At 47.9% G+C, this 17088-nt stretch overlaps 2 protein-coding genes across 2 annotated transcripts; both read right to left on the minus strand.

Annotated features, from left to right (window-relative positions):
• Positions 1-770: 770 nt before the first annotated feature.
• Positions 771-11904, minus strand: TAP2 (transporter 2, ATP binding cassette subfamily B member). Its single transcript, XM_064284248.1, has 12 exons — positions 11773-11904; positions 10693-11202; positions 10489-10603; positions 7666-7796; positions 7206-7411; positions 6207-6404; positions 5903-6031; positions 3257-3445; positions 2896-3069; positions 2556-2715; positions 2014-2150; positions 771-1205 (listed from the first exon to the last, which is right to left on the minus strand). Exons 2-12 carry the CDS (start codon positions 11192-11194, stop codon positions 1026-1028), a joined length of 2121 nt encoding a protein of 706 aa, XP_064140318.1. The 5' UTR covers positions 11195-11202; positions 11773-11904; the 3' UTR covers positions 771-1025.
• A 2059-nt stretch (positions 11905-13963) lies between these two features.
• Positions 13964-17076, minus strand: PSMB8 (proteasome 20S subunit beta 8). The gene is made up of 6 exons (XM_003421049.4): positions 16870-17076; positions 15947-16094; positions 15676-15787; positions 15126-15255; positions 14523-14727; positions 13964-14275 (listed from the first exon to the last, which is right to left on the minus strand). Exons 1-6 carry the CDS (start codon positions 17014-17016, stop codon positions 14187-14189), a joined length of 831 nt encoding a protein of 276 aa, XP_003421097.3. The 5' UTR covers positions 17017-17076; the 3' UTR covers positions 13964-14186.
• Positions 17077-17088: the final 12 nt, after the last annotated feature.

Raw genomic sequence — 17088 nt, forward strand, 5'->3', positions numbered from 1 at the left:
CAAAGGGTCTGAGAATAAGGGGATGAAGCCTTTCCCAACAGTGACATCAGCCTCTTTGCCTTTTAAAAAGAATGGCTTCATGGAGAATGGCTAGAAGAGGGGAACCAATGGTAGAGGAACCTCTTTGGAGATGAGACAATCAAATACTGTGAAAGAAAGCTATGACAACAGGACGAGAAGATAATGTAGTCAGAGCCATTCAGAGCTGGAAGTAACAGAGTTTTGCTTGATCTGATTCTGAATCAGGGATTATAAGATACAATATAACTTCTTGGTTCAGAATGTGAGCTCTTGGGCTAGGCCTGGATATTCCAATTCCAACTGTACCACTCTGTAGCCTGGGGAAGGTTATTTAATCTGAGCCTCAGTTTTTCTCGTCTGTAAAATGGGGATGATAGTAACCAATTTCATAGGGTTGTGGATAAGGAATAAAAGTGATAATCCAAGAAAAGCACTTAGCATAGGTTCCTGTGCATATTAAAACTCTATACATGGTATCAATATAATTATTAACACTGATAATTGAACTATGCTGTATTCTCCATACTCCAGTTTCCCTAAAATATCAGACACCAGTAGGAAGAGGAAACAGATAAGGAAGAGCAACTTCATGAATATTTATGATATATTGCTTAATAGCATCTCAAAGAAAAAATAAAAGATTAAGACAATCCAACAAAATAGTACTGGTGGTTGTGGTAAGACAATGGGTAGCTTTTTTTTCTTGGTACTTTTCTGTATTTTCTATATGAATGTATATTGTCGATGTAATAATGAAAAACAATTTTTAAATATATTTATTATGCCACAACAGTACCAAACAAGGCTCTGTTCAACCAGGAAATAAGGTGATACCCCCACCTCCCCGACCCCCCCCGCCCCCACCACATCCCCAAAAAGCATATCTCCATCATGCTCCAGCTCCAGGAACAACTACCCAGGGGCACAGCCCCAGGGAAACTCAAAGCAGGAGCCACCCTGGCCTGTGGAGATGTCCATGAGAAAGACCCAGTGTCCCTTGGACCTCAGGTCTCCAGCTGCCGCTGCACCAGACGGGCATAGGCGTCCTGCTGCTTCATGAGCTCGGCCTCATCCACCAGCTGCCCCTGCTTGAGCACTAGGATCCGGTCAGCATTTTGAACTGTCTTCAGCCTGTGAGCAATCTTCAACACCGTTCGACCCCTACGGGCTCTCCAGTCCTGCAGCTGAAGGGGGAGGACCATGAAACCTCAGAAAGATATGAGATGGATATCACATCCCAACTGAGCACCATCTCTTGCATCTTAGGGTAACCAGTACCATTTGCCATTAAGGTGATTCATGGTGACCCCATGTGTGTCAGAGTAGAACTGTGCTCCATAGGGTTTTCAATGGCTGATCTTTTAGAAGTAGATTGCCAGGATTTTCTTCCAAGGCACCTCTAAGTGGGCTTGAACGCCAACCTTTCAGTTAGCAGCCAAGCACGTTCACTGTTTGCACCACCCAGGCAAAGGTGTTGTTGTTGATAGTTGCCTTCAAGTCAGTTCCAACTCATGGCAACCCCATGTGTGTCAGAGTATAACTGTTCCCCACAGGGTTTTCAATGGCTGGCTTTTCAGAAGCAGATCGCTACGCCTTCTTCTGAGGAGTCTCTGGGTGGACTTGAACCACCACCATTTCGGTTAACAACCGAGGATATTAACTGTTTGCCCCATCCAGCCACTCTGGCTTAAGGTAAAGAAGGTGGGGAACAGGAGAAGGTAGGAAAGAGCGGTAGATGAAGGTCTGCACTGCCATTCTCTATCCCCTATACCACCACAGGTAGAGAAATCAGAGATGTCCCCACCCACACTGTATTCTCCATCCCTCCCCATCCTTTGTCCCCAATCCTAAGAAGGCACTGATATTTCCACTAGTGGACCATTCATCCGCCTCCTGCCCAATTTTGTACATGCTGACCCTTCAAACATGGTCCCTCAGGTCCCACTCTCCCATCCCTCCCACCCCAGATTTAAGCTGGTCCCCAGCACTCACCGCCTTCTCACACTCAGCATCCAGGGCACTGGTGGCCTCATCCAGGATGAGGACCTGTGGGTCCCGTACAAGGGCCCGGGCAATGGCCAGGCACTGTTTCTGCCCTGCAGCCAACTGGCTCCCTTTCTCTCCTACATCTGAGAGAATCAGAGAAACACACTTCCTCAGACACAAGTGGCCACAAACAACATTCTTCACCACAAGTAGGAACAAGGGCACTACTGGTACTTCCACAAGAACCAGTTAGGAGATATGAGGCCCTGGGACAAGGAGGCTGTGGGGGTGAGGACCTGATGAGGCTGCCCACATGGAGAAGGCACTCCTTCTGCATGGCTCTCTGGGAACAAAAACTCATGAACAAGAAACAGGCTAGAGAATTCATGGTGTTGGGGAAGGCGGAGAAGTGGGAATAAGAGAAAAGGCAGGTAAGTAGTAAACATGCAGTTATAAGAAAACTCTCTGTGAGACAGCATCCTCACCCCACGAGAAAGTTTCATTTTCTCTTTTGACTGAAGGACAGGCCTATCGTTTGCAGAAGGTACCTGTATGCATCCCATGCTCCATTTCCGCGATGAATTTATCTGCATGCGCGTCCTTGGCAGCGGCCATAACCTCCTCATCCTTGCAGTTCTCCAGCCCGTAAGCAATGTTGTCCCTCACAGAGCCTGAGAAAAGCACAGGCTCCTGCCCAACCAAAACCACCTGTACGGAGTGGACGAGAACAGAGGGCTGTGTGCAAAGCCCCTGTGACAGAGACCCTCCTGTGCGCCTCCCCTACCTCCACCAAAATGGGCCCTTTGTGTTGCTTCCTATGGTCCCCCCCTTCTCTCTGTGCATGCTCCTTCTCTCCCGCTCCCATCCCTCTTCTCCCTCCCCACCCACCTTTCTGTGCAGGTAGCAGTGCTCATATTCCAAGATGGGCTTCCCATCCAGCAGCAGCTGACCACCTGTGGGCTGGTACAGATTCTGCAGCAGGGCAGCCACTGTGCTCTTCCCAGACCCATTGGGCCCTACCAGCGCGGTCTCCTCACCAGGACTAAGGGTGAACGTCAGCCCCTAGAAAAGCCAGGGGAGAGTTAGGGGTCTACCTCTTCTTCCTTGAGACCCCTCCCTTTCTTTTCCCATCCCAGGCAAGATAAGCTCTCAGAGGTAAATGATCTGGAGGCTGCAGGGCCTCATCAAGCATGAGCAAGCGGCAGGGAGCTGGGGGCAGGGTCTCCTCACTGTGGCCTCTTTCAGGCACCTTGAGCACAGGCTGGTCAGGGCGATTGGGATACGCAAAGGAGACATCTCTGAATTCCACATGCCCCTTCAGAGTGGAAGGGGCCAATGTCCCCAGTGGGGGCAGGTTCGGCTTTCGATCCAAGTAGCAAAAAACCTTCTTGGCAGCTCCCACGTTGCTCAGCATATCTCCCCACATGTATACCAGTCTCTGGAATACAGGAACGAGGGTTAGCTAATCAAACGTACCCTCACCAGAAACCAAGTGTCTAATAAGCCAACGTTCCAACTCCTCTGCCACCCTCCGCTCCCCAGCCATGCTCCACCCACAACCAGGCTCCTCCTCCCTCTTACCCAGAAAAGATTTTCTGTTGTTCAGTGTACAATTTGGTCAGAATTTAAAAGTGGCACCAATACCTCCAGCGTTCCAATTTGCAATGGTAAGGAGAAAGAAGTCCTTATTCATCCCAACATCATGACTTCTATCCCCAGACCTCTTCAATTACCTGTTTCTATTTTTTTTTTTTTAATTCGTGCCCAGCTCTGTCTTGCCTGACTAGAGCCTGACTAGACAGAAAACTCCTTAAAAACAGGCCCTGTGCCTAAGTCAACTTTGCAGTCACTAGAATGTCTGGCACAGTTCTCTACACAGAAAAAAACAGTTCACAAATGTCTAGGAAAATTATAAAATAAAGCCCAAGATGAAGCAGCTAATTATTTTTGAAAACTGGTAAATACAGGGAAAGAGTCAGATGCTGATCTTTTCTCTCCTAGTTACACTGTCCCCTGGGTAACCGAATAGCAGATATGGGGACGTTTCCCTTGATAGGTATACTCCAACTAATAACTGAAGGGATGATACAATAGCACAGCTTTGTAGCCCCTAAATAATTTAATGGATCTGAGCACTGAGCAATGACAGCTGGTGACCTCACAAAGAGAGGGCCAGACGTTCCGTGCTTCCTAAAGAGCATACTACCACCTACAAAGTATGCTTGTCTTCCAAAAAATTATTTTTAATATATTAAAAAGACTTGCTCTAACAAGCCTCTAGATTTATTTATAAACTGACATGAAACACAGAGACAGAGAAATATACTAGATACTATCACAGGGAATCAATCAACAAAATCCAGACTACAAAAAAACTCTATAGTACAAACAACACCGTTTCTTCAACAATTGTGTGCGTATGTACTTATATATATTATACATATACCTCTTTTTTTTTTTCTTTCCCGACTTATAGCGACCCTATAGGACAGGGTAGAACTGCCCCACAGAGTTTCCGAGGAGCACCTGGTGGATTCAAACTGCCGACCTCTTGGTTAGCAGCCATAGTACTTAACCACTATGCCACCAGGGTTTCCAGCACATATACGTATACGTATACATATACATATATACGGAGCCCTGGTGGCGCAGTTGTTAAGAGCTCAGCCTGCTAACCAAAAAGTCGGCAGTTCAAATCCACCAGCAGCTACTTGGAACCCTATGTGGCAGTTCTACTCTGTCCTGTACGGTTGCTATGAGTCAGATCAACTGGATGGCACCGAGTTTTGTTATTGTTTTTTTAACATACATACATATATACACATACGTGTACACATATACATATATTAATATATACAAATGTGAACTTTATCTGAATCCTGATTGAAGCAAACTATAATATATATACATATAGTGCATGTAGGAGATAAACAGAAATCAAACCACTGTCTAGCTATTTGGCATATTTAAACAATTACTGTTAATTTTTTAGGTATGATGAGGGCTTTGTGCTTATATTTTTTAAAGGGGTTTATATTTCAGAGATACATACTTAAATATTTACAGATGAAATTATATCTGGAATTTGCTTCAAAATAACACAGGCGAGGGACAGGGATGGGGCAATGGATGAAACAAGATTGACCATGAGGTGATCACTTACTTGGATGACACCAAGCCAGCTGTCATGGATTGAATTGTGTCCCCAAAAAATATCTGTCAACTTGGCTAGGCCATGATTCCCAGTATTGTGTGATTATCCACCATTTTGTCATCCGACTCGATTTTCCTATGTGTTATAAATCCCACCTCTTACATTGTTAATGAAGCAGGATTAGCGGCAGTTGTGTTAATGATGCAGGATTCAATCTACAGGATTAGGTTTTGTCTAAAGTCAATCTCCTTTGAGATATAAACGAGAGAAGCGAGCAGAGAGACGGGGACCTCAATATCACCAAGAAAGTAGTGCCAGGAGAAGAGCACATAATTCGGACCCAGGGTCCCTGCACTGAGAAGCTCCTAGTCTGGGGAAGACTGATGACAAGGACCTTCCTCCAGAGCCAACAGAGAGAGAAAGCCTTCCCCTGGAGCTGACGCCCTGATTTTGGACTTCTAACCTACCAGACTGTGAGAGAATAAACTTGTTTGTTGAACCCATCCACTTTTGGTATTTCTGTTATAGCAGCACTAGATAACTAAGGCACAAGGTGATAGGTAAGTAGGGGTTCATTCCATTACTTTCTCTTTTTTTTTTTTTTTTTTGGCATATGTTTGAAATTCTCCATAACAAAATGAGGTTTTTTTTTAAAGGGAGCAAGTAAAGCCCAAAAAAGGCCCAGAAAACCAGAATGAAAAACAGGGGAGAAAAGGCTGCAAGCGCAGGCTCATCACTCACAAACACGTGATGTCCCACATCCTCCTGGTAGAGCAGAAAGGAGAGCAGCCCGCCCTGCGTGAGATCCCCGGCCAGTATCTGCTGCAGGCCACAGCTCAGCATCAGCACCTGCACTGCCAACTGCAGCAGCTGTGGGGGAGAAGACAGAGATGAGGCTGAGGAGTCTGGCCATTCTTTCCCTCTCCCTGCCCCTATGACACTGAACAGAACAGCAGGACCAAATGTAAGCTCCCCATCCCTCCCCCTACCCCCTCCCTGGGCTATTCCCACCCGCCACTGGGCTGTCTCACCCTCTCCATCTCACCCTCCGGAAGACCAGGTATAGAGCTCGTTCCAGGTCTCGCCGCCACCACAGCTGCCGGCAACGTTCAAGGGCCTCCCTATAGCGAGAGACCTCACACTCCTCTGCCCCAAAACTCCGGACAGTCTGCAACCCTCCAACTGCTTCCCGCACTATCTGCCCTGCCCCTGCCACAGCATCCTGGATCTCCTGGAGTACCGCCTGGAAAAGTGGGGCGGGGGATATAGGGTCCGTGAGGCAGAAGACAGCAGGCCCATGTCTCATTCCAGCCCTGAGGGTGTTCCCCAATCTACCTAAAAATATCCCTCTTCCTTCCAGAAGGAATAATGAGAGTGAAGGAGGGAGGAAACAAAATTATTGAGCTCTCGAAGCTAGGCAGGGTAGGAGATACATGCTCCGTTTTTTACCTCATATGAGATCATTCATACCAACTCATATCTGATGAGAAACTGGGGAGTAGTTGGCCAAGGAGCCACAGCGAATTAAGAGATGGTGGAGCGGACATTCAAACTCAGGACCTCCTGGCCACACATTCTACTTTCTCTACACTCAAATTCCCTCTTCTGATTATAAAAGTTCTCTACCCTGTGGTTAAGAGCTCAGCTGATAACCAAATGGTCAGCAGTTCGAACCCACCAGTCGCTCTCTGGAAACCCTATGGGGCAGTTCTACTCCGTCCTATAAGGTCGCTATGAGTCAGAATCAGCTTGATGGCAACAGGTTGTTTTTTATGGGGAAAGTCAATATAGACTCCTTTAAGAATCTGATAAAAGTTATCATCGCCCCAGAAAAACTCACACACACACTCACAATTTTTCCTAAGTCTCAGGGGATCATGGACTGCCTGAAGCCCGTCCATGGACTCTCACCCCACCTCCCAGCTAAGAACTTCTGCTCTAAGGGCTGAGAAGACCTCTAGGAGAGCCTCTAGCAACGAATGGGGAGTCTTCTTCCTCTCTAAGTTTTAGTGTCCCCTTGGGGTTCCCTAACATCCACACGTACCTGATGGCGTGAATTGTACACCTTATCAACGGCTAATGAGAGGGGCACATTGAGCAGAGAGAGGAGGGTGAGTCGAGGTGACAGGCTGAGCATGAAGCTATACAGTCCCACCACTTTCACCAGGCTTCGCAAGAGTACATTGGCATTAAAAGGAAGCCAGCGGCTCATCAAGGTAGTATCCGAGTTCAGCCGTGAGTTCAGCTCCCCTGGGGAAGACAGAGCAGGTAAGGACACCAAGCATAAGACAGAGCCCCCAGAAATTCCCTCCTAACTTTTCCCTCTGAAACAGTCCCCTCCTCTAAACACCAGCCTTGACTTGCAAAGAGGCTGTAGGGAGGCTGCCTCACTGCCCTATCCAGGCCCCAGCATCCTGGACAAAGGCAGGAGAGGCTGCAGGTGGCAAGCAACTGAGGAGCAAGGAGCCTCCCGGGGTATCCCAGCCCTGGACTCCAAGCCCCACCTGTCTTAATCTCCTGGAAGAAGCCAAGGTCCTGGCGCAGCAGGGAGGAGAAGAGCAGCTCCCGGATCCGCAAGTTGATTCTGGACATGGTGAAGAGGAAGGAGCCGCCTCGGCAGCCTGCAGACAGTGAGCTGGGGGGCAAGGGGAGAAAGCAGGAGGGCAAAGGGGAGAGAGAGACGCAGAAAGGAAGGGAATGGGTGAGAAAAGCAGAGGAGAAAGCACAGAATGAAAAGAAATACAAAGTTGGGGAAAGCGGACCAAGAGCGGCAAAAGGGAAGGAAATATAAGAGACAAGAGGGGCAGGAACAAACAGAGAAGAAAGGAAGACATAGTGAACTAGATGTGAGAACAAAATCTTAATATGTTCAAATTGATGGACATTTACAGAATTCATTCTGTGCTAAACATAAAGAAAGAATGTAACATAAGTGAAAAAATATGGAGGAAAAAATAGCCCATATAATAACCTGGCCTCAGGGTTATCCCTCAGGCCTCTCCTCTATCTTGGTCTCTTTCCTCCCATGGCCCCAAATTCCCTCTTCCTAGTCCCAGATACTTCATTATGGGAACTTGGTCAATGGAACTACCTGCCCTCCCACTCTCCAGAGCCCCATCCACACCGTTGCCCATCTCTATCATCCCTGACATTGGAGAATTCCTTATATCAACCACATTTTTACAATAACAATTTTTCTGGAAAAAATATGAAAGCAGAGGTGTTTCAATTACATAATTAAAGATATGGTTTCTAATACAAATTCAATCAGCCTATCAAATAGGAGGCGGCTGGCATAGTCCAGACATGAACGGACAACTTTGGTGACTGCAGTGAGAATGGAAAGGAACGAGTCACAGGAGACAATTTTTGAAAATAGAAAATATCAGGGTTATTGTTTGAAAACGAGGAAGACAATGCCGATGCTCGGGGCCTGGAATCCTGGGGGTTTCATGAGTGGGAAGATGAGGAAGCCACTTTCAAGAAGACCAGGAGGGAGTACGATGTATCTAGAGCCCTGGGCCTGTGCGGCATGAGATGAGAGTGAGCTATCCAGTGGGAGTGTCAAGGAGGCAAGTGAATTTGTAAGACTGGAGCTCAGCACTGGAAATATGGGTCTGGGAGTCACCTGCAGAGACGACCTGAATTAGCTCAGTAGGAAAACTATTTCTACAGATCAAAATATTAAGTCATAAGGAAAAGTCCATATTTAAGAGTCCAGAAGAGGAAACTTCTCCAGAAGAGGTAGAGTGGATTGGGAGGTAGAAAGGGAGTTCAGAAACACTAACTGAGGGAAGATGTCAATAACAAGAGATTATTCCATTACCAAATGCTACAGGGAAGCATGGAGAATTGAGGACTGATTTTTAGGAAGGCACTGGATTGGCTAATAAGAAGTTACTCACTTTTGAGCAGTTAGTTTCAGCAGAGAGTAACAAGTGTGGAATGAAGGCACGACGAAGAATTGGTTTTTGAGGACATCCTAGGTGAAGCTGGGCCAAAAAAAAAGAGCACTATCAAGCACTAGGGCCAGGATTAGGGTGAGGGAAGTGAAGCACTTGTACTACCCTGAGAGTGAGCACCCCTTAAATTCTGCAGCCTATGGGCCTCAAGTGTCTCACCCTAGTCCTGGCCCTACGAGGCAGTATTTTTGTCTGTCCATTGGTTGGTGGGCTGATTTTAAGACAGTAAGCTCCTGAATATGTCTGAAAAGAGAGGGGAGAGCAAACGCTAAAGAAAAGAGTAAAGAGTCTGCAGAGAAAGATGATAAGCCTCAGATTAAGATCTTCAGGGACCAGCAAAATGAGTTAGGAAAAACTGTCAGGAGAGAAAAGCACGCCCAATATGACAAGAGGATAACCCTGGAGAGACATTTGGAGACAGGCTTAGGGAAAAAATAGCCCATATAATAACCTGGCCTCAGGGTTATCCCTCAGGCTTCTCCTCTGTCTTGGTCTCTTTCCTCCCCTGACCCCAAATTCCCTCTTCCTAGTCCCAGATATTTCATTATGGGAACTGGGTCAATGGAACTACCTGCCCTCCCGCTCTCCAGAGCCCCATCCACACCGTTCCCCATCTCTATCGTCCCTAACGTTGGAGAATTCCTCATATCAACCACATTTTTACAATAACAATTTTTCTGGAAAAAATATGAAAGCAGAGGTAGGAAGCAGTAAAGAGAAATGGAGTTTCACGGAGATAGAAACGTTGAGACATTCCACTTGGCACATAAACTCATTTTATGCTATATTCCCTTGTTATTTTATTTATCATAACTTAATATTGACACTGAAGATGTTGGAGAAATACGGTAAATGAAGAGATGAATGAATAGATGGAACAGAATGGTGGATAAATACATGCATATTTTAGTTTTAAACGACATATGCCTACGTACAAAAGGGAATGAAAATGGAGATAGGAAAACGAGGGCCCCTACAAAGATTTGGATTAGCTTGGTGGTGATTCAGTGGTAGAATTCTTGCCTTCCATGCACGAGAACCTGGGTTCAATTCCTGGCCAATGCACCTCACACTCAGCCGCCACCTGTCTGTGAGTGGAGGTCTGCATGTTGCCGTGATGCTGAACAGGTTTCTGCAGAGCTTCCAGATTAAGGCAGACTAAGAAGAAAGGTCTGGCAATCTATTTCCGAAAATCCTATGAATCACACTGACCTGATCCAGAACTAGTCATGGGGATGGCACAAGACCAGGCATCATTTCTTGCTGTTGTGCATGGGGCCACCATGAGCCGGGCCAACTCGATAGCAGCTAACAACAACAACATAAAGATGTGGGGCTAGCAAATGGACCCAACTGCCCACCTACCTCCCAAAGGAGAAGAGGCACATGAAGAAGATGGCACTGGTAAAGGCTTCGGGGTCAAAGTCACCTCCCAGGATGTCAATCACACGGCCAGAATAGTAAGGAATTAATGTCTCACCTGAAAAAGGCATAATGGGTAAGAGATGAAAGTGCTGGTGCCAAGGGCCTTTTCCCACCTCCAACTCTCCACGCCCTCTCCCTACTCACCCCAAACGGCCATAACAAGGAAGAAGAAGGCCGCCGCGAGGAAGGGTAGGTCTGGCCTGGAGAGCTTCAGCAGCCTCCACATCAAGGCTTTGTTCTCCTGGCCCTGCTTCCTCTCCTGGGCAGAGGCAGGGGCTCCCTGAGGACTCAGCACCGCCCACAATGCCCAGCTTAGCGCTACAGCCCCATAGCTAGCCAGCAGCCAGCTCCAAGGGGCTGAAGCCACTCTGACTGGGGGTGCACGCAAGGCCCCTGGGACCAGGGCCCTCAGCGAGAGAAACAAGGGTATCACCAGGCAGAGCAGGGGCAGGAGTGTCCCCCCAAATCCCAGCAGTCCTCCCTGCTTTAACAGCCCCCACAGCCCTCCAAGTCGCAGGGCCCCCTCCAGCCATAGGCCTGGAAGCCCTCCAGGAAGCAGAGCCCCCAGAGTCCCCTGGAGCACCCAGAGAAAGGCTGAGTCCAGCAGCAGCAGGCAGACCCAGGGTCTCAGGTCAAGGCGCGGCATGGCGCCACCTGTGGGTAAAAACCAAAAAAAAAAAAAGTCAGTTATATCTGACTCATGCAGCCCCATGTGTTACAGAGTAGAACTTCGCCCTAATAGAGTTTTCTTGGCTTGTAATCTTTTATGTATTCTGAGTGGATTCGAACTGCCAACTTTTCGTTAGTAGGTGAGTGCAAAACGTTTGTGCCACCCAGAGAGAAGGTACGAAATTAGGGAAGTGAAGTCTCAATCCTTCTCCCTATCCCTGCACCCCCATCTCTCCCAACCCGTCAGCTGAAAGATCCCCTGGGTACCCCGTGCTCATCAGTTCCCTGCTACTACAGAAGGTCATGCTGCCTGTCAGAGGGAGATGGGGAGCGGGAACACCAGGAACCATCTCCTTTAAAAAAAAAAAACTCTTCCCTGACAGCCCTCCCCTCACCCCACCTCCGCCTGCCGCCGCCGAGTTCCTAGCAGTCTGGCGACCCCTGCTCCGCGCCGGGCCACTCCCCGCGGTCCAGAGGGTCGGGAACCGCGACGCGCGGGTAGTGGGTTGGGATGCATTCCCCGCGGCGCTCCAGTTTTCTAGCCCCAGAACTCACCGGAGACGGCTTGGGGGCTGCAGCTCCAGAGGTCTTCCGTCAGGCGCTGAGCTTTGAGCTCAGAAACCCGCGCCAGCTGCCCTACTTAGTTGGCCCCTAATTTGGCAGCGACGCTCTCCAGGGCAGGGCGTCCGGGCTAGTGCCGCTTTCGCTTTCGCTTCCTGCGCCACGCCCTCGTTCGGGGCTGGGCGGCCAAGAGGGGGCGCGCGAGACAGCCAGAGCACAGAGCCAGGCCCGCGAATGCCTGTGCGCGCCTGCCAGGCCACTAATGAGTTCCACTCTTGACGGCATTTACTCTGTGATATAAAACTACTGACATTTTTAAAATTGTCATCAGGTAAATTAATCCATCTCAAGAATTGGGATTCTTTACAATTGGAGAGCCACTGGATTTTGTCAGTTATGACCTCAAGGTCTGAACCCACTGACAGTGACTGCCCTGCTCTCCTGTCAAAGCTCCAGTTTTAGAGGGAGGTAATTTTTTAAGAACAGAGCCAGACCCTGAGTGAGAAACACAAAGGACCTCTCCTAAACAGAAAGCTCTAGGCACTCTCACTGGAGCCCTTAGTGGTGCAGTGAGTGATTAAGAGCTTGGCTGCTAACCAAAGTCGAATCCACCAGCCGCTCCTTGGAAACCCTGTGGACAGCTCTGTGCTGTCCTGTAAGGTCGCTATGAGTTGGAATCGACCGGAGGGCAACGGGTTTGTTTTGTTTGTTTTTTAGTCACTCTCACCAGGGCCTAAGGGGATTTCCACTTACAGATTTTTAGTTTAAGTGGCCCTTTATCTTTATTCTCTTTCTCAACAGGACACCTTGAGCAGGATTGATGCTCAGAAGCCTCTAAATCTGTACTCCAGATTATGTTGGGAGTACCTTCAGTATGTGAAGGGAATGCCAGGCACTGGACTTTGCCTCTGGGTCTACTTTAACAGTGGTGAGAATAACCTTCTGTGGCTCCTGCCTGATTCAGAGTCTATATATGGAACATGCAGATTTGTTTATTCCAGAAATAACTCTTCAGGATGGAACTATCTTCCAAACTCAAAAAATACCTAAAGAAAGGATCATTTAGGTTCCAAACCACCCTCCTGAAATGTTACCGGTGTGACTACCAATGAGTCACTTAATGTTTAAAATAAGAGGGAGGGTATTTGAAGTAGGGGATTACTAAAATTGCTCCAACCTTATTCATTTCTGGGATTGTAAGGATCTCTCCCTAGTGAAAAAAAAAAAAAAAAAAACCTCCACGCTCAACTGCTTCCTGCTTTCCAGCTCTTACCTTGACTAACTCTCCTCTCAGAGGTACCATCCAACTGTCACTCCAACATAATTCAGAAAATCTTATGTCCTCTTTTTTTTTCTAACCTGGTTGTTTTACTTTTTCCTCATATTCCCCACTTCAGAGAATCCGCCTTATCTCTTCTTCCCCTTCAGTCATGGTCCTGACATCTGGCAATGAGGTGTGACACATAATGAAACTGAACCCCTAATGTCCATCTTCATATTCAATATCCAATATCTCTAAGTGCTACTTGGGTTAAATGGCAAGGTGTTTACAATTACTGCATATATGTTGAGGTGAAGGCTTTTTCATCCCACTCTACAAAGTCAAAAAGGGTTGTTGTAGGTGCCCTACTCCCAAAAACCCAAACCACTAACAATGGACCATACAGGAGTCTCCAGTTTGTGCTGCTATAAAAAGGATCTTAACCCTAAGTGAAATTGCAAAGAAGTGATCATAGATAACAGTGATCACCCTTCCTGAGGTCCTGGAAAGATGAGTATGGAAGGAAAACCCAGGAGAAATAGTTGGGGAGATCCCATTTCTTGGGGAACAAAATCTTGGTAGAGGTTTGAGTGTCTTCTGCAGGAAAACCAGCCAGTTGCCATTAAGTCAATTCCAACTCATGACAACCCCATATGTGTCAGAGTAGAACTGTGCTCCACAGGGTTTTCGATGGCAGATTTTTCAGAAGTAGATTGCCAGACCTTTCTTCCGAGACACCTCTGGGTGGATTGCAACCTCCAGTCTTTCAGTTAGCAGCTGAGCAAATTAACTGTTTGCACCACCCAGAGACTCCTCTCCAGGAAAACGCCACTCTTTATTTCCTGCTCTTCTCACCACACCTCCTAACAACCATAGCCCCAACCCCACTGAGCCACAACACAGAGTCATTTTATAACCGTTTTCCTTTATTGTGCTTAATGGGATACCCAAAAGGTGCAGGGTGGGGGTGGGGTGCTCTTTGAAATAAAGAACACACAAAAGGATGAACCCTGCCAACTCCCACTGACCAACAAGCCAGTTTCTCTGGGCTTAAGTTAGGCCCTTCCTTCTTCTGGGACTTAAGCTGGCCCGGTTCCCTGAGTCGGCCAGGCTCTCCCAGAAGAGACCTGCCCAGCTGCCACCACCATTACTGATTGGTCTCCCGATACTGGTGCAGCAGGTCACTGACATCTGTACTTTCCACTTTTACCCAACCATCTTCCTTCATGTGGTACACTGTGGGCAAATGGGAAAAGAACATGGAGTCACCTTTCACTTCAGCATGTTCCTGTTAATGATGCTATGTTAAAAGTGGCAACAACACATATACACACACTCAAAGCCCTTATTCCTGGGACTTCAATGCCCCTCTTCTGACCCTGAGAACCTCTTCCCACTCTGCCCCTTAGTCTTAATTCTCCCAGTCTTAATTCTCTCAGCCCCCAACCCTCCGGGCATGGTGGTAAAAGCATTGGTCTCTTACTATTGACAACTCCTCCTGAATAGCTGTCTCGGTGGGTAGCATGAGCAATAGCCCTGCGGGCAAGGTCATAGGCCTCTTCAGGGCTAAGATTAGGCCGGTAGCCACTGTCCATGACCCCGTAGGCATAAGTGTTCCCACTACCAGTGGAGAACATACTTCCTGAGAGCCGAGTCCCACTATCATCCACATAGTAGAGTCCAGGACCCTACAGGATGAAGGAAAGTTCCAGGTTGAAATTGACCAGGGAGGTGTTGGTAACACAGAGGTTCAATTGTGAACCATAAAAAGTGTACAAAAGAAAGAAAATCACCACAGGAACATTTGAATGAGGATAGCACTTAGGTTACATCGTAGAACATTGTAAATAAAAAAGAAAAAACACACTTAGAATCAACTGCTTTATAAAAAGAGACACGCTTATTAAACACATACCCACTCAGTCCACACCTGGACCAAGAAATGGCCCATGGATACACTAAAAGAGTTCTGTAACCAAGTGTTTTCCATGGCATGGAGCTTAGAGAGGAGGGAATGGGGGTGTACAATGGGGAAAATGATCTCTCATCCAAGGGTAGGGGAACATGGGGAATGGAGAGCACCCACCTTCTTGTCCCAGCCACAGATCATGCTGCCCATGGAGAGGCCCATGCCCCGGTACTGGCACATCATGTTGGAGAGCAGTTTGGAGGCTGCTGACACTGAGATGCGCTCCCCATTCCGCAGGTAGTACAACCTGGGTGAGGACGACAGGGAGAACTTACAGACAGCGGGGAAGGTTAGCTCTCTGAGCCACCCACTTGATGGGGCAAAAAATGGTTGGGGAGATAACCATTTGAAATGAATTATTCCGTAGGATATAAGGAAGAGGGAGGGATTTAGAATCCCAGGCACCTAAAATACAAAAAACAATCCTAACAAATGATACTTCCCACTAGGGTTGACGGTGTCAGTAATAAATAACTGGACAAATTATCTGGCTCGTTAGCAGGAGCACAGGCTGATTTGGAAGGGTGGGTTATCACGAAAAGGATGTTGTGTGAAATACTATATTAGCACAAAGGAGAAACACAGAGGAAACAGTGAGGAGCAGTGATCCGAGGCATACAGGGATTGACCACTAGGCTTAGAAAGGGAGATGAGAAGCCTCGCTCACCTGCACTCCTTGGCCAGCAGACGCTCCCAGTACTGACAGTCAGCTGCAGAGCCAGACATGGTGCCAAGCAGGTAAGGGTTAATCTCAATCACCTTTTTAGTCTGTAAGTTGGCTGGAAGAATATGGAGTTTTGAAAGAGTTATAATGACCCCACAGCTCTCCCTGTGTGTCCTAAGTCAGTATTAGTTTCTCGTTTGGTGCAGATGTTGGGCTTCTGCTGATAGGAGGGTCCAGCTCCCCAGAATCTGCCTGCTGGAGCACACACACTCACCAATGTAAGTTCCAGCGGAGGCTCGGGAATCCACTGCCACAATCACTCCATGCTGGAACTTGAAGGCTAGTGTGGTGGTGCCATGGTTCATCTCAATGCAAACGTTCCTTTCTCTGTCCCCACTCAGGGACCAGAAGAATTCAGTTGGCTAGTGAGCGAAAGAGTGGAGAAAGGGGCAGTGAAAACCTTCTGGCAGGACGCTCCAGGTAAGGGTTTTAGAGAGTATGGAGGTGAGGAGATGTGGAAAAGTTCACCAACCACCAGTAAATGTAAGTTAATCAACAAACTCCAGGAGGAAATGGCTTGGGAGAAGGAAAAGAAGCACATGGCATCAACCTTTTTTATTTTCCAGTGCGATAGAAATGAAAGCAAACAAATGCTACCATAACTAAGGATTTAAGGGTGACTTTTTTTTAATGTTTTCCCCACTCATAGCTCATTTAGCTATGTTTGACTAGCATCCCCATTTTGCAGAAGAGGGGTCTGAGATCTAGACTGATCCCAGTCACACAACAATGGGTTGCTGAGGCGAGGCCAGGCGAGCCGCCAAAGTTCATAGGTTTTCCAAGACACTACACAGCCTTCTATTATCATATGATAAAAAAAAAAAAAAATCATATGATAAGCCCCTGAAAAAGGCTTCGAGATTTGTGTGCGGTGGAAAAAGGACATGGGAGCCGTTTCTTCCGCTGGGAGCCCCACGTCACCTCTTTGTCCCATTCCCTAACCTGCACTTCCAAACCCTCAGGCGATCAGCCCCTCAGCCCCAGGTAGCTTCTTCCAGGGGTCCGAGTCTGGACGTTGCCCTCTGGGCGTAATGGACGCCCCCTTGCGCGAGCCCCGCCGCGGGCAGTCCCAAAGCAGCCCCTCCATTCTTCTGCGCCTTACTCCCTCATCCCCTCGGGGTTCCCCAAAGCCCCAACCTGCATTCCCCGGGGAAGGGCGAGCTCCGGAGATCTCAGAGAGAAACTGTAGTGTCCCGGGTCCGAGCGGTGTCTGCTTCCCGTGCCGGGAAGAGCCCAGTCTTCGCACTGCCCTCGGGTGGCTCCGCACACCTCCTGGAGCGCCATGATCGCCCGCACCGGAGATCTGTCGGCTCTCGGAGGAGGAAGTGAAAGCGAAAGCCTCAGTCCGAAGGGGAG

The sequence above is a fragment of the Loxodonta africana genome, chromosome 1, assembly GCF_030014295.1.
Source record: "Loxodonta africana isolate mLoxAfr1 chromosome 1, mLoxAfr1.hap2, whole genome shotgun sequence".
Classification (NCBI taxonomy): Eukaryota; Metazoa; Chordata; class Mammalia; order Proboscidea; family Elephantidae; genus Loxodonta; species Loxodonta africana.